At 39.4% G+C, this 22,632-nt stretch overlaps 1 protein-coding gene across 1 annotated transcript in view; it reads right to left on the bottom strand.

Moving 5' to 3' along the window:
* The window catches only part of LOC122551062 (protein furry homolog), a 286,326-nt gene that overhangs the window by 72,289 nt on the left and 191,405 nt on the right, over positions 1–22,632 (bottom strand). The window contains exons 24-31 of the mRNA XM_043692704.1: positions 20,052–20,109; positions 15,513–15,604; positions 13,917–14,089; positions 11,969–12,129; positions 7,461–7,571; positions 5,350–5,504; positions 4,635–4,734; positions 2,322–2,501 (exon numbers count right to left, since the gene is read on the bottom strand). Of these exons, the coding sequence (XP_043548639.1) occupies positions 2,322–2,501; positions 4,635–4,734; positions 5,350–5,504; positions 7,461–7,571; positions 11,969–12,129; positions 13,917–14,089; positions 15,513–15,604; positions 20,052–20,109 (1,030 nt within the window). The remainder of the gene's footprint in view (positions 1–2,321; positions 2,502–4,634; positions 4,735–5,349; positions 5,505–7,460; positions 7,572–11,968; positions 12,130–13,916; positions 14,090–15,512; positions 15,605–20,051; positions 20,110–22,632) is intronic.

Below are 22,632 nucleotides of genomic sequence, written 5' to 3'. Positions count from 1 at the left end.
ACATCTATCTCTGCCATCAGTACCTTTGTGTGTAGTATGTGCCTATCTTTAAACACATCAAAACAGTAGATTTCCAGAGGAAAACCTATGAATATATGAATTAGGAGTAACAGGATGCCACTCGGTCCTTGCTCTACCATGCAATAACAACATGGCTGACCTGATTTTAACCTCAACTCTTCATTCCTGCCTAACTCAACAACCTTCCAACCCTTTGCTTGTCAAGGATCTACCTACCGTTGTCTTTCAAAATATTCGAATATTCTGCCTCTTATTGCTTTTTGAGGAAGTGAGTTCCAATGATTCATGACCCTTGACTAAAAACCTTCCTCCTTATCTCTGTCTTAAATGGGTGACCTTTCATTTTTAAGCAGTGACCTATAGTTCCATATTTTCCCACCACAGGAAACATTCTTTCCATATAAATCCTGTCACGTCGCCACACAATTTTTCAATCAAAACACCTCTTAGTCATACAAAATCAAATGGATACAAGCCTAGCCTATCCAGACTCTCCTTATAAGGCAACTCACCCAATAGGTATCAGTCAATTTCTGACTCATACATGGTGCATGCTAATTGTCAGCTTTCATTAACATATCTTCGCTTCATGTGCAGAAACAGTGAATTATGGCTGCGTTACAGAAATTCGTGCACATCTAGGCATGCAGGTCAGTGTGCTGACCAGGGTTTGATACTGCATCTCACAGAAGGAGGTGGTTGGAGTGGTGAGTGTGTCTTGGAGCAGCATAAGCTATAATCTTAAATCTAAGATTAAGAGAAGCCTTCAGCTCCTCCAGACCCCATACATAAAAATAAGGAGGCCATATTTTTCAAGAAATACTGCTTTGCTCTTAAGTGCTCTTAACAGTTATTGTATTTCTAAGCCTTTGAGGTAAACTGAAAATTCATTGATATTAGACCTCAGTCAAAAACTGTTTTCTTGAATTTCTTCCATTTAATACCTCCACATAAAGATTAAAAACACATTACTTATAATGTGTCATTTGCAAAACTTTCTGTGGGTTCAACAGCTGGATGTACAAACTATTGAGACTTAATAGTTCGGCATGGTGGGCAGTATGGTGGCTCAGTGGTTAGCACCAGGGACCTAGGTTTCATTCCGCCTTCAGGCAACTGTCTGTGTGGAGTTCGTACATTCTTCCAGCATCTGCATGGATTTCCTCTGGGTGCTCTGGTTTCCTCCCACAGTCCAAAGATGTGCAGGTTAGGTGGATTGGCCATTCTAAATTGTCCACTATGGTAATTTAGCACATTTAGGGATGTGCAGACTAGGTAGATTAGCCATAGGTTACAGGGATATGGGGTAGGTCTGGGTGGGATGCTGTTTGGAGATGCTGGTTGATGTAGACTTGATGGACAGAGTAGCCTACTTCCATACTGCAGGGATTATGTGATTAATTTTACTTCTCAAAAACCAGTGTTTGGGTCAGGAGAGATACTACAAACCTTACCAAATGTGCCTCCATCCTAGCTACTTTGAGAGTTTACAAGGTTAGGACAAGGGGTGGCATGCACCTCCGAGAGGCAGATTAGCCATTTAAGTATCTTAAAGAGGCTGATCACTTCTTATTGAACGTACTTTGATAATTTAACAGTGGTTAGATGGAAATTTCTAGATTTAAGGGAACCTAACAAGTGAAGGGAGGTGGAGGACAGCCTCAGGACAAGCTGAGTGCTTTCCTCCACAATCTCCAGGGAATTGGACATCATCATGTTCCCAGTTGTTCCAGTAGGGTCTGTGGAGCGCTCTCCTCCAACCAACTGGTAGCCAAGGCTGTCAAAACTGTCTTCTGTTCAGGTGTAATATTAAAATGATGCCATAATGGAGTCAAATCTCTGCATTATGCAACAAAAGCCAAAGTTCATGGACTCCACACAGAAACTCTTCTGCCTACAGAGCCTGCTCATCAAGAAACAGCCCATTCACTTAGTGATTAAATGTTTGAAAAATACAGCAAGAATACTATTAAAAACGTTTCACGCGTGGCTAATTTTTACTGGATTTATATTGCATAAACAATAAACACTGCATTAAAGTTGCAGATGCTGGAAATCAGAAACAAAAACAGAAATTACTGGGAAAACTCATGAAATCTGTCAGCATCAGTGGAAAGAAAGCAGAGTTATTGTTTCGGGTCCAAAGCACCTGAAGAAGAGCCTCTGCACTCAAAACATTAACTCTGATTTTTCTACACAGATGTTGCCAGACCAGTTGAGTTTTCCCAATAAAAGCTGCATATTTCCTCTTGTACTTATTATTCACCAGAAGAGAAAAATAAACCATAAATGAATAATTAGAGAATACCTGAAAACATAGGAAGTGTAAGCTCAGGATACATCCTTGCTAATTCATTTGACAGTTGAGACAATGATACCGAATATAGGTGAGGTAATGGTCCATGCGTTCCAAACAGAATACTATCAGGTTTTTGTTCAGCCACCTTTTTGGAATACAGGAATAATTTTGCTTCCAAAATCTGAGAACAAAAATAGATAATGAAATCAGCTGTTATAATGAACTCCAACAAGATGCACATAACAATAAATAGATTAATGAGAGTTCTGGATTCATCGTACAGTATTTAGATCATCTGTCAATCCTCGATGGAAAGTGCCACGTTGGGGGTTGAAGATCAGGCTTTAGGATGGGACTGGCTAAATTAGAATCGAAACAGGGTCCGTGAATGCTACTGCACAATTAACAATGGCTCATTATTTCTGCTGTAGGCTGCGCAACAACTTTCCGCTGCACGTGAATTTGCATGAATGCTGTATGAAACCAGCAGTGTGTGCAATGTTGAGTGGCTATCTGCATCAGTGGAGGGCTCAGGTTCATGAAAAGATAGTTTTACTTAAATTTAGCTTGCATTAGTTAAATTGGAAGTGCATTCTGGTTGAAGAAGATTGCAAATACTTGAGGGAACCTGTGTTAGAACAGTGAATTATGGCACAAAAGGAGAGGTGAGCGTGTGAAGGGGAGCATGCTGCAAGCTTTTCTAACACTACAGCCAGGAAAGGAGGTGCTGCCTGGGAAATGTGCCACAGTGGTCCCATATTCTGCTTGTGTGGGATTGGGACCAGGGCGTTATCACTTGTTGGAAAAGTAAGAAGTAGAAAAGCAGGAAGACAGAGAATAACAAAATAAAATCACTCTTATTGTTGTTCAGATACTGACTTGGCATTACTATGAAGTTTGCCTTAGAGGCAAATTCTGTATGTGGTGAAACACAAATCACAATATGGCCTGAAGCCACTAAAGGGAACAATGGCATAGTATGGATAATTGCTCACTGGAGAAAACAAAAACAGAAGGTGCTGGAGAAACTCAGCAGGTCTCCCATCATCTGCAGAGACAGAAACAGAGTTAACGTTTTGAGCCAAGTGACCCTTCATTTCTCCAGCACTTCTATTTTTGTTTTCAAATTCCAGATTTTTTTGTTTTATTTCAGTTCACTGGAGGAATAGGTTGCATGGGTCATTTTGCAGTTGAGGCCTCAAATGATCTCTTTAATGGATTGTGTAGAGCCTACAGGCCACGTTTTCCAGCTTAGCAGTGGTGGTCAATTAGATTAGTGCACTTACAGACACAAGCATTGGAGTAGAGTTGGACAGACATGCAACACAAGCAGAAGCCACCAAAAATCTGGCGCTGTTCTGAAAACCCAGACTGAAGTCATCATGCAAGCTGAACATGATGCCAAGGGAGCCATGGAATGTGACAGTCATTAGCAAGTCTAGCGTTTACTGTTTATCCCTAATTGCCATTAGGAAGGTTATGGCAAGCCACACTGCAATGCATTTGGGTTGCAGTATGCCATGTACACATCTGCTGAGTGCTGCAGGGCTCCTTCATAACATACCAAGCATTGAAAGTACAGTTTCAGCAAATCAATTATCTACTCTATCATATTTCATTTTTATAGTGGCATGACTTTTGTACAGGCTGACCCAGTACACAGTGGGTCCATGAGGAAACTTGTCAAAAGATAGTCACCTGGTGGCCACACTCTGGATGGGAGACAGAAGATCTGGTAAAAGTTTGAGGAGCAGAGTTGGGAGCATTCAATCAAGAAAGGCTCAGTTACAGCCATTTTCTAAGCCTCTCATGTTTTGCTGGTAGCAGACTGGTCACCCGCCATATATGGAGGCAATCAGTTGTTATGGAGACAGTTGACCAGCAGCTTTACCAGGAGATCATCTGAACTGAAGATTCTGTTCTCCAAGGAAGCAGCCCTTTTGTACAAAACCTCCTCCTGCCATGCAGCACCAGACACCACCAAAGGAAGGGTTGCTGGGGTCTGCCTACCTATTTCTGGTATAAAACACAACATTATAAATCCACTGCAATTATGCTGTTGAGTTAACTGAATGGGATGGCAACATGGATAGCCAGCCTGCCATCCTAACAAGGGTGGCAGGCCCAAATGCAGCCAGGTAAGAGGGGTGCTGCCTGGGAAATGTGCCACAGTGGTCCCATATTCTGCTTGTGTGGGATGGGGACCCACCCTTCGTACTAACAACACGGCATTACCCCTTGTTGGTAAAGTTTTGGTCCTTGTTTAAGTATTCATAGTTAGACTCCACTAGATTTCACATGGGTTATTTTGTACCTGTAACAGCTGCATTGATATTTCGTAAATATCTCTGTCTGTATCAGAAGCTTTAAAGAGCACCAGGTTCAACAGTGTCACAATATCACACGGATAGTTCCTAAGAATAAAAATAAAAATATTTCACTACTCATTGTAAGGATACTTGCTGATATTTGAACATACTCTCAAGGCTGAAAAATCCACTGGTTCCCCTTATCCACTCTACTAGTTACATCTTCACAGATTTGCCAAGTACCTGAAGAATCCTATATGATTCAATGAGATCACCGCTCATTCTTCTAAATTCCAGTGAGTAGAGTCCCAACTGTTTAACTTTTGCTTATAAGGCATCCCTCTATACCAGGAACCATCCTTGTGAACCTGTTCTAAACTGCCTCTAATGAAATAATGTATTTTTTAAAATAAAGGGACCAGAAGCGCATACAGTACTCCAGATGTGGTCTCACCAGCACCTTGTACAGATGATGACTTCCCTACTCATATACTCCAACCAACTTGAAATAAGGGCCAACATTCAATCTGCACTGCCTAAACTGGTACTGAATTGGATGATCAGTGTGATCATACTGAATAGTGCACCAAACTTGAAGAGCCAAATTGCCTACTCTTGCTCATATATTCTATGTTTTTGTGTTAAAAAAATTACAATTACAAGAACTGATTGCTTGGATTGTACCTACTGAAGAGTACCTAGCTATCTGAAGTTGATTACCTGCTTCCACATACAGTAGCAATGGCTTTGAAACACCCTGATGCCAACTGGTGAGATCCTGTATAGCAACGATCTACAGCCCAATTAAAAAGGTTTACTTGGTCTGGATTTAGCTCCAGCAGTAATATCACAACTTCACAGCCAAGCTGGTGGACCTGTAATATCAAAAGAAGATTTAGAAATGTCAATGTGGCCAAAAGTTACACATCTTATGCATTATTATGTAAATGACTAAACTGCTTATATCAAGTTTTTTTTGCTAATCTGAATAGTTCAGCATCTTCATAGAATAAGGGGCTTAGGAATTTGATACATATATAGTGTTTGTATGATATAATGGCATGGTGTAACTTTCAGGTTTATATTCATATAAATAAATAAATAACGCTTTATAAACCAGTCGATTACGCAGATGTCTCAATGTTTCCTTTCTAAAACATATATGCTATGCAATTTCTCCATGAGAGCAATTTATTATTTCAAATAAACATTAATGAATTCCAGGTAAATTTGAAAAGTTGCATTAAAATTACCTTTTAAAGGTAAAACATTTCGGATTTTTCTTTTGCAACTTTCAATATATATGTGACGAATACTTCAATTACATTCAGATGATATTTCATAATAAACTACCTATTATCATGAAGCTTTCACTGTTAACAGTGGATTCAAAGGGCTAAAATGAATAGTTTTGGTGGGAGGGGGCCTGTCCGCCAGCTGGAAAGCTGAAGCAACTCTATCATGGCTATTTTTGAAAGCCCTGAAAAAAATTCAATGATATTTAGGCAGATAATTACCAGTCATCAAGGATTCCTTGCCTTTAAAGGTGAAGATCTTACCTCTAAGATCTACGAATCAATCAGGAGGAGGAATGGCCATTGCTGGTACTGCAGCAGGCCCAGAAATACAAGTGCTGAATGAATGTTTGGAATGAAGTAATGCGGGATTTGGCTTGCCTAAAGAGACTCTGGTGCAGGGAAGCAGATGTTGGTGAGGTCAGGGAAGAGGCACCTCAGTTGGTGACCCCTTTAAATGGGCCACATCCGGCTAATCTCCCTGGGAGTCTATCAGGTATAGACGCGGCCTCTATGTGGCATTGAACAGTCATTTAAGATTTCAAGTGGCATCGACAGGAAGGTAACCTTAATCTTTCCTATACTGAATTAATTAGTAGGGAATTGGGCAGGCAATGGGCACTCTATTCCCTGCTTTTCCTCCTGATTCTATGACTCTGCATCAATTCATCGCCGCGCTCACCCCCCCACACCCCTCCCCCCCACTCCACATTAATCATTTCCTAATTACTCCCATAGATGGGGGTGAGTGAGGTAAATTCCACCCAAGAATTAATACCAATTCAAAATCTTAATCTTAACAGGCCTATTTAAATAGGTATATTTTACCACTACATGTACAATTGGATATATCTCCCCACAGTGCAATAGTCCCATGTCTTGTTAGGATTCAATTTGCTGCTTCAATATTATTATACAATATCACTAGCAAATTTACATCCAAAACCCTCAGAAATACTCTATAGAAAAAGTGATTAAATTTATTTGACACTCATAAAATATTTGACAAAATATTTTCTATATTCAGCTTTGGAATTCTGTGTAAACTATTCAAAAACTCATTTGTGTCAATTTTCAGCAATCACATCTGTCTGTATAAAGTTACATGGGAAACATAAGACTTAGAAGCAGTGACAGGCCATTCTGCCCAGAAAGCTTGCTCCATTATTTAATAGGCTCATAGCTGACCTGGTTACAGTTTCTTCCTGATTTATCCGTCTGCACCCCATAACCCTTCAATTCCTTGACAATCGAATGATTGATCCAAAGTCTTGACTTATGACGTTTTAAGGTTCTGAGATGCATTTCTTGGAATCAGGTTAATTACTGTGCCAACATCACAAGAAGATTAAATGTGTGGAGTATATATTAGTAAATGTGCTTGTTAGCATTCAACTATTTTCAATATAGGGTGTTAACGTCTCTTGTGCATAACTAAATATTGAATCAGACCGTGGAGAAATAATGACTATCCAAGTGTGAAGGATGTTAAATGGTGAAACCATTAATGCTAAGAAGTTACCTCAATTTCCTTACCCGCAGATCATGACATGCCAAAATATTGTCCAGCCATTTATAAAGGTAGCCATCAGGAGAGAGACCTACATTATCAAACACTGGGCCACAACACAGTACAGCTGACATTGCCTAAGAAATGTGAGGAAAAAGCAAGAAACAATTAATCAAATAAGTTAAGCTCAACTACAAGTTACTTATCAAAAGAAGTTTAAGCTTTATGTTAACAATTAGATCTTAGAAATTTTTGGGGTTCTGTTGGCCTCTTGTTTTAACTCCAGTGGAAGGCATAAAATATTCCCAGAAAAATAAAAACAAGGAAGTTATATTTCAGAGGCACATAGCCTCAGTCAGACAGAATGTGCAGATTGAGTTGGTACAATTTTAAAGTTAAAGATTTGCCTTTTGGGAGCGAAATTAAGGAGAATAGTTTTGACTCACAGTGAAATGGTAAAATTAAACTCTGTTCACACAAAATGATATCTCGCAATTGTCAAGACCGAGATTGATATATTTAATTTTGGGTAAACACAAAGAAATAAAGTTGAAGTAAATCAGTCAGCATAAGTCATATTGAGCACCAAGTGTTAATGAGGCTGTGAAGACCGTACACATTTCATTCATAGATACACAGAGGTTTGAAAGGAGTTGTGGTCCAGTGAGGATGTGTGGTCACCAGCATGTAATAGGTGTACGTAGCCAAAGGCAAGGTTTTGAAATTGAATTAGTGATAAAAACAAAAAATGCTGGAAATACGTAGCAGGTTAGGCAACATCTGTGCAGAGGGAGCAAGATGTGTTATGTTGATAATCTGAGAAGGTCATTAGTTTAAAAAATGAACTCACTTTCTTTCTCCATGGATAGCGTCTAAGCTGCTCTGTATTTCCAATATTTTATTTTTTTATTTCACTTTTTCAGGATTTTCAGTATGTTTGTTTAGTCCTCTTAAATACTGGAAATCCAGAAATCCCAGTCAGGACTTGTTATATAACTAGGTAGGGACTCCATTTATTCAATTTTGTACCAGCTAATTGAGCTTTCAGCACATCTTACACTGTTCTGGTACTGGATGTATGCTTGTTTGGTAGTGTGACTTTGGAAATGTCCAACATGAGGAAAGTGCAATCGGTTGCTTAATCATGGACACTTACCATCAGTCATTAGCCAGTGGAAATGATTTTGAATGACACTGATATTAACTGATGAAATATGGAAACAGGTTGATAAGGGTGGAACTGTTGTTGTCTGGCGTACTGACCCCTGCATCGCAGAGGCTAAGTGCCAGCTCTTGGCCACCTCCTCTCATCTTCCCCAGATCATGACGCTTATCATTGTGCATCAGGCCATTGTGTTTATGGCTGTCAGCAACCTTATCTCATCTGGGAATTTCCCCCCACAGCATCCCAGCTCACAATTTCCCAATCCTGTACAGCCAGCTTCTACCTTCTTTCCAAAATCCACAAAAAGGATTGCTCTGGCAGGCCCATTGTTTCTGCCTGTTCCTGCCCCACAGAACTTATCTTTTCCAACCTTGACTCAATAGTTTCTCCCCATATCCAGGCTTTTTCTACTTAAATCCAAAATTCCTCTTGTTTTATTTTGGTTTCAAAATTTCCAGTTGATGGGCACCAGCTGCTTCTTCTGCACCATAGACTCTACAATCCCTCTACCCATCCATTCCCCATCGGAATGGTCTTAGGGCTCTCTGCTTCTTCCCAATAAAAAGGCTATCCCCATCCACCATCACACTCCTTCACCTGGCCAAGTTCATCCTAACCTTGAACAACTTCTTTCCCTTTCTTCAGATCAAAGGTGTGACCATGGGTTTCGGCATGGGTACAAGTTATGCCTGTTTCTTTGAAGGGTACATGGAACATTCATTGTTCCAATCCTACTCGGGGCCCCACCCATAACTCTTTTTCAGGTGAGAAAAATATAGTAAGTTCTGATGAAGAGTCACCAGACTTGAAACATTAACTCTGCTTTCTCCTCACACATACTGCTTGAGTTTCTCCAGCAAATTTTATTTTTGTGTTGACTCTGCTTGATTGCATTATGATTTTCTAAATGTCCTACTGCTTCATGAATAATGGATTCCTACACTTTTCCAATTACATTTATTAGGCTAACGGATCTGTACTTTCCTGCATTCTGTTTCTTTTCTTGAATACAAGTATTACATTTGTGGTTTTCCAGAATCAAGGGAATTTTGAAAGATTGAAATCATTGCACTGAATCCATTTCTTGTAAGATATTACAATGCAGATGAACAAGTTCAGGGGAATTTTCGAACCTTTAGTCCAATTAGCTTGAGTATTTTTTTTTCCCTAATTTTTTTATTTGTTCATGGGATATGGACATCACTGGCTCAGCCAGCATTCATTATTCATCCCTAATTGCCACTTGAATTGATTGACTTGCTATGCCACTTCAGTGGACAGCTAAGAGCTAACTACATTATCATGGCTCTAGAGTCACACATAGACCAGACAAGGTTTCTATCCTTTCCTAAAGGCTGTTAGTGAAAATAAACCAAATGTATTTTTCTGACAACTGGTTAAATGGCTGCTATTAATTTAATTCCAGATTTTCATTTATTCAAATTGCACCATTTGTCATGGGGGTAGACTTGAAAAGAAATTATGTAATTTCTTTGTTTTCCATTATTAATTCTTAGTCTCATTCTCTATGAGAGCAATGTTTAGCTGCTGTCTTGCTTTCTTCATACTTGTAGAAGGACTCACCATTTATTTTTATATTTCTGGCTAATTTGTGTGCAAACATTATGATATACTGCTCTAGGATTAATGCATTTAAAATTCTGAATAGCACTAAATTGATGATGAAACATTTCATAACTTTATTACCATTATACTAATTGACACAATGGGCAGCATTTTGCATTACTGGCTTGACCTGCAGATATTGTTTTGGTGAAAAAGTTATAGGGATAATTGCATTTTAGGATTTCTTCGAATTCTAAATAACCTTACTTCCATTAGCATGTTATTAACATTACCAGTTAGTTTCCTGCCTGGAGACCACCTTGATTGAAAGGCTGTACCTTTAGTCAGGTAAGCAACTGATCATCGAAGGCCACAGCAACTGGTAAATCTGCACTGGCTTGGGGGAGGTGATACTGAGGAAGGAAGTTTGGGGGGGGGGGGGGGGGGGCCTGAGGGAGTGGAGAGAACGATGATGCCAACTTGTGTACCTCTGGGAAGGAGGTGCATCGATCAGGTGTGTTGCCAATCTTGGGGGTCTGGAGGAGAAGGGGTGGTGAATAATTGAAGCCATATCATTAGGGGAAACTATAATGATGACTATGAATCCACAAGGCAAAAGTGAGGACTGCAGATGCTAGAAACCAGAGTTTAGATCAGAGTGGTGCTGGAAAAGCACAACAAGTCAGACAGGATCCAAGGAGCAGGAAAAGCCCAAAACTGGAAAAAGCAGCAAACTGCTCACCAGCCCAACTTCAGCCTTAGTTGAAACTGGAAGTTGGTGGGTTTGGGTTGGGAAACAGATTTGATACTTGATACCTGCTGATTCAGCCCAATGTTTCTACTGTTCACTAATCATTTGAGTAAATCCTTTAGATGTTAGAAACCTGAAAATGTCTAATATTTGTTGTATAGAGTGGAAGATAGAGATGGGTAAGGAGAGATGAGCAGACCTAACAATCTGACATTTTTTTCTGATTTAAGGGGCAATGCTCCTGAACAAGGGGTGGCATGGCTGCCTCACAGCACCAGGGATCCCCAGTTCAATTCTAATGTTTGGTGACTGTGTGGAATTTGCACATTCTCCCAGTGACTGCGTGAGTTTCTTCTGGGTGCTCCGGTTTCTTCCACAGTCCAAAGATTGCAAGTTAGATGGATTGGCCATGCTAAATTGCCCTGTAGTGACCAGAGATGTGCAGGCTAGGTGGATTAGACATGGTAACTGCAGAGTCACACGGATAGTGAAATGGTCTTTGGAGGATCAGCATAGACTTGACAGGCCAAATGGCCTCTTTCAACATCATAGGGATTCCATAATTCTATTAAAAGAATATTTCATGCCTACCAGGCACATCTCTAATTAAATCAGTGTAAATAACTGGGTAACTACCAGGCAAATAGTCCAAATTACACACTACCAGATTGTGACAGGACAATCAGGGTGAGTTCCCTGTGAGCCATTTTTGCAGAGCTACAAATGTGTTTTGCCACTGTTGAGACCGACAATTTTGATAATTTCTGTCAGCAACAGTGACCACAGAAAAATTCACTCAAATAGAAGTTGTTTATTATACATTCATTTCAAAGTTGACAGCTAGAAAATATCTTTTTTAAAATAATGAATTCAAAGTCAAAGCTAATAAAGGTCATTGTATAAACATAAGTTTACTTTCGAAGAAATCTCACACTGGGAAGAAACATAACTTTGCAAAATATTACTTGAAGTACCAATCAATTCTATTTAACTTTTGTTCTCTTCAAGTCAAGAAAATGCAATGTGGAACCAATCAGACAATGAAAACATACCTTCAAAGCACAATACTGGTATCTTGTAATTTGATGGTTTCTGTCACTATAACGATCCAGAGGAGTAAACATGACACTAAAAGGCCCTGCCCACTGGCTGAACAAGATGAAAAGATGATGACGTAAACTCTGTTGTGGGAATAGGAATCGACGGTGATGTACTACAGAAGAAGTAAAAAATGATAAGTCTCTATTAATTGGCAGAAGCCACATGTAGGATTGCAGGAGCAGGTAAATAAAAGGTTACTTCTGTGTCATCAGAAATTTTAAACCAGGCAGGTTGACTCTAATTGTCAGGGATTATACTGAAAAATGAACCAGTCAATGAACCAGGCTGTCACCTATTTATGTTGAGTTGAAACAAGAGCCATGCATTTACTTGTTCTTTCTGTCTGCAAAGAACAGGGCACTGTGTGTTAATACATATAGCTTCCGGTACACACAAGTATAACCACACTGCAAGCCCAACTGACAATCCTAAATTGGTAGTCAGTGTAATTCTTTGCACATTCAGGTTTATCCAGCAAATGTTATCCAATTATAGAATTGCATCAAATGGACATTGTGTTGTGGATTGAAGAGGATTGACAGGAGTTTTCTTTCCTCTGTGGCACAGCATTAAACTTTTGAAAAGATGTTTAAAAATTGAATCAAAGTAAAATGTTTTCACACACGGAACGGAGAGAATGATGAACTAGCTTTCATAGGCGCCCTTGCATTCAAAATCAACTGGAGTGTTTAAAACAGATACTTATTTGGGATTAACAAACATAAGAATTTAAAAGATAAGACTGTGGTGACTAACTGGAATAGCACAGCAAACTCAATGGACTTCAAGTGATTTCAAATAATAAGTAAAATAATGGTCTGAATAACGACATACAATTAAGTGATCATCCAACACCATTATCCCCAAGAATATTTTTTATCCCTCAAGTATGGGAAGAATATCACCAATGTACATTTACTGACTTTAAACAAATCTACCTCTGATCTTGACACAGTCGAAGTAAAATTGGAATTGAACATGTGCAGAACAGTCTGCTTCCAAAGTTTGTCTTATTGGACAAAAATCCAAAATATTTCCAGCATTACAACCATTTATGTACAGTAATGGTTGCTAACTAACATTTATTAACACAAATTAACAAGTCAGGTCTACTTCAATTGCCTTCACCCCAACTCTTTACATACACAAAACACAGTTCCAGTAACCTTGGACTTTAAGCTCAATTAATTTAATTCTCCTTCTTATATTTTATTCAACATAGATTGATGGTCAGAGATGTAAACATGAATAATTTAGAGAACTGCGCAAAAATACATTTCCTTTCCTTCATATAAATGGTAGAAACATCAATTTTGCACCACAGTGGTGCTACCTCAAACAAAATTGTTTTGGACATATTAATAATTGTAACATAAGACAGTATTTAAAATACATCTAATCTATTTTTCTATTTGAAGAACATGAGAAAAGATGTTTGAATTGATTAAAAATATGCAAGCACCTTCAAAAATGTATTATATTCCCACTTGGTTTAAGAACTGTTTATAATTTATATGTAGCTACATTTAAAGATAAGAGATAATTTTCTGACTTTAGAAGCCCAACTTGCCAGGGATGAGCTTTGTAACTGTGGATGCATATTGTTAATAATTTTCTAACCAGTTGAATTAGTGACTAGAAAATGGTGAGCAACAAGTCCCCAAATTAAATTTGTGTGCTCTCTATAGTTAAAGTTCTCTGTCAAAAATGTAAAGCTAGCAAGTTAATCTGTTTTGTTTGTTTGACATATTTAAAGACCTTTTATTAGTAAGTACCGCATAAAAGACAAATTTACTTTTGGAAAATTCTTTCAGGACAAAACTTGCCAAAAGGGCACAATAAAAATCAACAACCATGCCTCAAGTTAGAAAAGCAATAGCACAGGTAGAATGACTTTACCTGGAACACACTGGATCAAATTGGCTACCATTGCACTAAAATGTGCTCGTATGTCTTTTAGAATTTCAACATCTTTGTCATTTTCTGCTTCCAATAGCATCCTGGTTAAATCAACATACTCTAAGAACAGGGCTCCCAGTGCCAAAGTATCTCGTTCTAAAGCTCCATTAGTACTAGTAAATAGAAAGAAAGCTGAGGTTTATTTAATGCAGTTGAACACTGAAGACATTTGCTTTCAACAATTTATATTTAAACACAATAGGGCTAATTGTTATCTATTGGCTTAATTGTATGTAAACTGATTAAAAAGTTCTATAAATCTTGCCAGAATGGTAATGTTCAAATGATACTCAGATTTCTGGTGTCAGTTCATTTGTATAATTATTCATCACTCCAAGAGCAAATCTGAATATGTGGACCTATGGTAGGAGCAGAAATTATATTTAAAGGGTATTGAAAGATTAACAAAAAAAAACTGAAAAACAGATGTAAAATGTCTTGCAGTTTTTGGGAAAATTCTAATAATACTTGTACACTGGTAGCATTTCTAAAGGATGATGAGACAAAGACAAAAAAAGTGATAGGCTAGCAAGGAAGACGATGTAGACAGAAAGCAGGGAACTAATGCCAATTACCTTGTCACCTGTCACAGGGAAAATGTTAGAAGCTATTTTTAAACATGTTATATTACTTAAATATAATATAAATGCCTGCCTGAGAGCAAACAGGCAGGGGCATCCAACAATTTGGAAGATAAATTGTATGATGGCCTTCAATGCAAGACAGTTTGAGTACAGGACCAAAGAAGTCTGACTGCAGAAAGCTGCAGTACAGAGGGATGTGGGGATCTGAGTGCACAAATTACAAAATGCTAGCAACCAGGTTCAGTTGTCCAGAGGGAAGGCAAGTTGAATGTTGGCCTTTATTTTAGGAGTTATTACTTTATCACTTATGATAGGTGATAAAGTGTCACATGGTGTGATTGTAAAGTGAGCAATTTTGCTTGCTACTCAATGGCATTTGATAGGTCAGCTTTGTGATACACTTGGAAGGGGCTGAAGGTAGGCCCACAGTGCAGTAGTCAGCACTTTCAATTGTGTGCCTTTATGTTACATGGTAGCTCAAGATGTCTTAGCAACAGATAAACACATATGTAGCTGGATTTCTGAAACTGCACAAATTGTTAAGATATCGTTGTTTCCAGATAGGCACAAGAGTGCCTCAATTGAGGTAAGTCAGTTAATGCCAGTTATCAGAGGTTCATCTGAATTTTCCAGTTGGCTTTTCAAATTTTTCTTTTGGTTAGAAAACAACCTGGTTGTCTTTATATTTACAGCTCATTTATAATATTATTTTGCTACCTTCCTTGGTAACATAACCCTTAATGAATTCTCCCTCTATCTCCTTCTTTATTCCTTTCAATGCTAAATGTCATCAATACACTTCCATTGTTACAAACCACATCTGAGTCCTACTGATTGTGATTGGCATCTCAAGAGCACCAATCATGTATCAATGATTGAGGACTCCATTATTTAACTCATATTAGAAAACTTTGTCAATTTTTTTACTTCAGCTATTTTATTGCAAACTTACTGGTCACTTATAACGCCAGCATCAGCCAGAAGTTCAAATATCCTCAATAGTTGTAGTCGTAATAAATCTCGACGTTCACGACGTTTCTTGTTCTAAAATAGATTATAGAAAAATAGAAATCTACAGAGACTGAAAAGGTGAAGCAAAACAAGTTAACATTTACAGAAAGTAACAGTAAATGAAAATCTAGCAACCAGGTTCAGTGGGCCAGAGGGAAGGCAAGTTGAATGTTGGCCTTTATTTTAGGAGTTATTACTTTTTCACTTACGAATGACAATTGGTGAACAGTGGGTAGTGTCACATGGTGTGATTGTAACATGAGCAATTGTAATTAAATTGCAAACAACAAAAATAGGTGAATAGTCCATTCAGCCTGCTCTGCCATCCAATGTTATCGTGGCTGATACTTTATCTTAGTGTCATACTCCCACACTCTCCTAATACTCTTGCTTCCTTCAGCCTCTAGAAAGCTATCTATTTCTTCTCAAATATATCTCATGACTTGGTGGTCTCCGCATCCTTCTCTGGTAGGAAATTCCATAGGTTCATCACCCTCTTAGTACAGAAATTTCTCATCTCAGTCTGAAATGCTGCGACATATCTGTCATCGTGACCCCTTGTCTGGACCTCCCGGCTAAGGGAAGCATCACTCCTTCATCCAGTCTTTCCAAGCCTGTCAATAAAATCCCCTCTCATTATTTTAAACTACAGTGAATAAAGGCACAGTCAACCCCATCTCTCCTCATATGACAAACCTTCACTGCACTCCCTCTATGACAAATATATCTTTCCTTAGGTAAAGAGACCAAAACTGTACACAATTCTCCAGGTGTGGTATCACCAAGGCCTTGAAAACTGCAGTCAGACTTCTTTGGTCCTGCACTCAAACTGTCTTGCAATGAAGGCCATCATATGATTTATTTTCCGAATTGCTAGGTGCTCCTGTCTGCTTGCCTTCAGAGATTAGTGTACAGTGACATCAAGGTCCTTTGTACATCAACAGCTCCCAAACTATCATTTCAATAATACTCTGCCATTCTGTTTTTTCCTACCGAAGTTGACAACTTCACATTTTTTCCTCATTATACAGCATCTGCCTGTACTCCTGATGAAGGGCTTTTGCCCGAAACGTCGATTCTACTGCTCCTCGGATGCTGCCTGAACTGCTGTGCTTTTCCAGCACTACTCTAATCTAGACTCTGGTTTCCAGCATCTGCAGGTCATTGTTTTTACCTAACAGACCCTGCGGCCCAACCTATCCATGCCGACCAGACATCCCAACCCAATCTAGTCCCACCTGCCAGCACCCAGCCCATTTCCCTCCAATCCCTTCCTATTCATATACCCATCCAAATGCTTCTTAAATGTTGCAATTGTACCAGCCTCCACCACTTCCTCTGGCAGTTCATTCCATACCCATACCACCCTCTGTATGAAAAGGTTGCCCCTTAGGTCTCTTTTATATCTTTCCTTTCTCACTCTAAACCTATGCCCTCTAGTTCTGGACTCCCCGTCCCAGGGAAAAGACTTTGTCTATTTACCCTATCCATGCCCCTCATAATTTTGTAAACCTCTATAAGGTCACCCCTCAGCCTCCGACGCTCCAGGGAAAACAGCCCCAGCCTGTTCAGCCTCTCACTATAGCTCAAATCCTCCAACCCTGGCAACATCCTTGTAAATCTTCCTAGGACCTTACCATTAAGTGTATAAGCCCTGCTAAGATTTGCTTTCCCAAAATGCAGCACCTCGCATTTATCTGAATTAAACTCCATCTGTCACTTCTCAGCCCATTGGCCCATCTGGTCAAGCTCCTGTTGTAATCTGAGGTAACCCTCTTTGCTGTCCACTACACCTCCAATTTTGGTGTCATCTGCAAACTTACTCACTGTACCTCTTATGCTCGTATCCAAATCATTTATGTAAATGACAAAAAGTAGTGGAACCAGCACCGATCCTTGTGGCACTCCACTGGTCACAGGCCTCCAGTCTGAAAAACAACCCTCCACCACCACCCTCTGTCTTTTACATTTGAGCCAGTTCAAATGACTAGTTCTCCCAGTATTCCATGAGATCTTGCTAATCAGTCTCCCATGAGAAACCTTGTCGAACGCCTTACTGAAGTCCATATAGATCACATCTAGCGCTCTGCCCTCATCAATCCTCTTTGTTACTTCTTCAAAAAACTCAATCAAGTTTTTCTACCCCAGTGAAAAATTCTATTGTGTAACGATTACATTTTCCTAAAGGAATCTCTCATAAGAGATTAACTCTTTCTCATTGAACAAAACCAAATCTGGAATAATCTGCCTCCAAGTTGATTTCTCGTTGTACTGATCTAAAATGAAATCCCATATACACGCTGATCTGCCACAGTATTATTGCTCATTTGGTATGGCCAGTCTATATATGGATTAAACTTATCATTTGATTACTGTAGCATCTTTAATTTTCTGTTTAATGCCTTTGCCTACCTCACCACACGTGTTTGAAGGCCTGTAGACAAATCCTAATAATGTTTTCTGCCTTTGTTGCCTATTAGCTTCATCAAGACCAATTCCATATCTCGATTTTCTATACCAATATCCTTTCTCGCTACTGCACTGATTTTATCTTTCTTTAACAATGCCACACCACCTCATTTTCATTTTTAATTCTCTTGCTAGATGGAATATAATGCATAAAAATATGAGATGCACTTAGGTAGGAAGATTAGCAGAGCTTCTGTGTTTTTTAATTTTCCTAAAGACTGAATGCCCTTGGATCTTTAGTTCCCAGCCTCAGTAACCCTGCAATCAGGTCTCAGTAACAAAATCACATCACACCTATTTACAACTATTTGCAGAGTTAACTCATCTACTTTCTCATGGATGTGCTGTATGTTCAAGTACAACACTATACATTTTTTTTGACATTTTTACATATTTCTTATCATACCATGTCCCAATTTGCTGCCAGCCCTAACTTTCTCTCCCTTTCACTTCTGTTTTATACTTTTCTACCTTTCATTTTCATCCTTGTTACCCTCACCCTGCTTATGATTGTCCCCCTTATTACCATGCTAAAGGCAGGAACTTGGCTCATTGTCTGCTGATCTTCATCCTGAACTACATTCTCGTCAGTGGTAGTTTGTCATTACCTTGCCCTACCTTCCAAGGACAGGGCAAACAGGATAGTCCCAAGAAAATCTGGATGAACTCTCACTTTTGTTATTATTCTGAACCACATACTAGCCATCTAGACAACTGTTCTTCTACAATTTAATTTATTATCTGCAATCAAAGAAACATTTAAACTTCCTCTCTTAGCAGAAAGGTGCTAAGGTTTAGAGTCAGGTAGTTATGGGGATGGAATTTAATTCATCACCCAGCTGAGTCTGTTCCTTTTGATTTTTCTGCCCATGAAACATTTTGCTAGAATGATGATCACAGTAATGGCCATTAAATATATACTGGTCTCATGGTGGGATCTAAAATTTAAATAAATGGTTTCAGTAATTCTATCTATCGTAGAATAATTGTTTAGTGAAATTGCACAATACAGAACTTTGAATTCTTTTTAAAATGCTCTCTATTTTTGGGACCACAACCACTGTGGCAGTTTTCTATTTCCTCACCTGGTGAATGTTCCAGCAGCATTATGAATGGTACTCCAGTGTCTGTCAAGAAGTATAAACACACTGTGTTCTTACTAAAGACAGGAACTTGGCTCATTGTCTGCTGATCTTCATCCTGAACTGTATTCTGGTCAGTGGTAGTTTGTCATTATCTTGCCCTACCTTCCCAATGGCAGGGCAAACAGGATGGTCCCAAGAAAATCTGACTGAGCTCTCACTTTTGGTATTCTTCTGAACCACATACTAGCCATCTAGACAATGGACGGCATGGTGGCTCAGTGGTTAGCACTGCTGCCTCACATCGCCAGGGACCATGGATCAATTCCCACCTCGGGCAACTGTCTGTGTGGAGTTTGCACATTCTCCCAGTGTCTGTGGGGGTTTCCTGTGAGTGCTCCAGTTTCCTCCCACAGTCCAAAGATGTGCAGGTTAAGTGAATTGGCCATGCTAAATTGCCCATAGTGTTAGATGGATTAGTTAGGGGTAAAATGTAGGGGAATGGGTCTGGGTGGGGTTGCTCTTCAGAGGGTCGGTGTGGACTTGTTGGGCCGAAGGGCCCGTTTCCACACTGTAGGAAATCTAATCTAATCTGAGCCTGAAGTTCAGAGCAAATAATAGCTCCATTGAAGTCCAGGCTCACCTACTCTTCTCCCTGCAGAGCAGGGCATCAGAGGCTGACCTGCACCTAACCATTATTTATCACTTGACCCCACTCCTCATTTTTTAGATTTCTCAAGTTCAAAATACTGATTAAGCTTGTATTTTCTTATACTACATTTATCCCTATTATTTCTGAAATAATTCAAGAATGATATTCAATCTGATTAAACATGAGTTCATAATATTCAGAATGCTTAAAAAATTCAAATTTATCAGAAACTCAGACTCTAATCAATATGATATGAAAGCAATGTCTCAAAACAAACCTCTGGTCGGCGTTCAAGAGCTTCCTTCATTAAGGGATGTAGTTCTTCAACTAACTCTCTGAATTAAAAGAGGAAAAAAAACTACATTTCAACAATAATGAAAATAAACAGATAAGTTATTGATTGTTCTATTAAAAGAAGGCAAGTGTTTAAACAGAGACGTACCTTTTTAAAATTAGGGGTTTAAAAAGCTAGATTCACATCTTTATTTAATTAATGGACAAAAGGTGCCACATCTGATTATGTATCATGGAGGCAGCCAAAAGTGATCATACAAACAGCTGGCAATTAAGCTCAGGAGATAAGTCCAGTGTAGATAATAGGAAATAAGATACTGATGACAGCACTAGCTGACTCAGCAGCAGGTACCGATGGCACATTTAAAGGGCTACTAGCCTTGCATTCACTCCTGTCTTGGTTTAACATGTCTTATTGCCCTATTTTCCAGAAGATTCCTCCTAATGTACAACTAGGCAGAAGATCCCTCTTGCCACCTGACTAGTCAGAAGAATTAACTGCGGGGACAAGACAGACCTGCAGGAATTACACAGTTACATTACTTAACTGCAGGGAGAGGAGTGAACTGACAGGTGATACATGTGGCAGAGAAGATGACAAATACACTGGGTTTGAGAAGTAAAATCAAACAGTCCAATCACAGAAAAGTAATGAGCTAATTAGTTGATAAGTAAATACTGTTAGGGACTGAAAAAGTGTTGAAAAAGAAACCACTGCAACTTGTTTTTATTCAGGTTGTAATTACCAAACTGATAATTATTTGTGGGACTATAGCAGAAAAAAAGTAAGAAACAAGTGAACATATCTCATTTTCAAGTGGTAGCGCTTATTGGATTCTAAGGTTTCAGTTAGCACACTTAATTAGTAGTGAGAGGAGAGATTAATTTAATAATTAATCATGTAACTAATTAATTACTTAATAAAGACACAATAAAGATGGTAGGGCAAATAGTGTGCAGTGATAGCAGAACGTGGCTGATCCTGGATGCCAGTGTGACCCAGGACAAACACGTTTGCAGTGTAAAAATGCAGCTCAGGCAACTTCAGAGTTTATGAGTTTGAGGCTGACCTACTAATTACAATACGTTAGGGAGACAGATTGTTACTTGGATTCTGTGTATTAGAAGATTTTCAGATCCGTTAGCAAAGAAACTTCTGATTTAATCGGTGTCACTGGAAAAGGAAGGTGCGACTGTAAATGAGAAAGTAAAGAGGACCCAGAGCGCAGTGTACCAGACATTCAGTCTTTACAATTATCCCATGGTTGGAGGTACTTTCAGCTTGTCTGGATGACAGCGAGGGATGCAGGATGGATGAGTTAACTGACCATGGCACTATGTTACAAGAGGTCAAAGTAGAAGACAGTATAGTGAGGGGATTGATTGTGTTTTCACAGCAAAGACCAAGAGTCCAGAAAGCTGTGTTAGTGTTCAGAATATTTGTTCATGGTTGGAGAGGAACTTAGTGGGAGGAGGAAGATCCAGTCCTTGTGGTCCATGTAAATACCATTGACATAGACCGAACAAATAAAAAAGTGCACATAGTCAGTATGAGGAGCTGAGTACTAAATTGAGAAGCAGAATCCCAAAAAGCAGTAACGTGTGATTACTACCTGAGCCATGTAAAAATTAGTATATGAAAAATAAGTTGAGAGAAATTAATTCATGGTTCAATGAGTAGTGTGGTACAAGTGCGTTTTGGTTTGAGATAGGGGGATGACCTACCAGAGGAAAGCCATAGCAGTCAGTTCTCTGCCACTGAGCCTGACACTCTGGCAAAGAAGAGAAGGGGGCAGAATAGAAAAGTACTCGTGGTAGAGGACTCGATATTTAGGGGATTCGATAGGAGATTTTGTGGTCAGGATCGGGATTCCCGGAAGGTATGTCGCCTCCCTGGTGCCAGGGTCCGGGACGTCTCCGATCGGGTGTATAAGGTTCTAAAAGGGGAGGGCAAACAGCCAGAAATCGTGTTACATACTGGCACTAATGATATAGCCAGGAAAAGGATCGAGGATATAAAAAGTGATTTCAGGGAGTTAGGATGGAAGCTGCAAAGCAGGACGAACAGAGTAGTGTTCTCTAGTTTACTATCAGTGCCACGAGATAGTGAGACGAGGAACAGGAAGCGGGCGCAGCTTAATACGTGGCTGCGCAGCTGGTGTAGGAGGGAGGGATTCAGATATGTAGATAATTGGGGTGCCTTCTGGGGAAGGACGGGTTGCATCTGAACTGGAAGGGGACCAATGTCCTGGGTGGAAGGTTTGCTCGAGTAGTTCGAGAGGGTTTAAACAAGTATGGCAGGGGGGTGGGAACCTGAGCTGTATACCGGAGGTGAGAGTTGCTGCAGATGAGTCAATAGCAAGAGGTAGACCAGCTAGTGGGAAGGATTTTCCTGGGAAAGAACCAAGGGATCAGTTAAAGTGTGTTTGCTTTAACGCAAGGAGTATCAAGAATAAAAGTGATGAACTTAGAGCATGGATCAGTACCTGGTGCTATGATGTTGTAGCCATAACAGAGACATGGGTTTCTCAGGGGCAGGAATGGTTGCTGGAGGTTCCAGGGTT

The sequence above is a fragment of the Chiloscyllium plagiosum genome, chromosome 6 (assembly GCF_004010195.1).
Source record: "Chiloscyllium plagiosum isolate BGI_BamShark_2017 chromosome 6, ASM401019v2, whole genome shotgun sequence".
NCBI lineage: Eukaryota > Metazoa > Chordata > Chondrichthyes > Orectolobiformes > Hemiscylliidae > Chiloscyllium > Chiloscyllium plagiosum.
The sequence above is the reverse complement of the archived record's forward strand: the minus strand, read 5'-3'. Positions and strand labels throughout refer to the sequence as shown.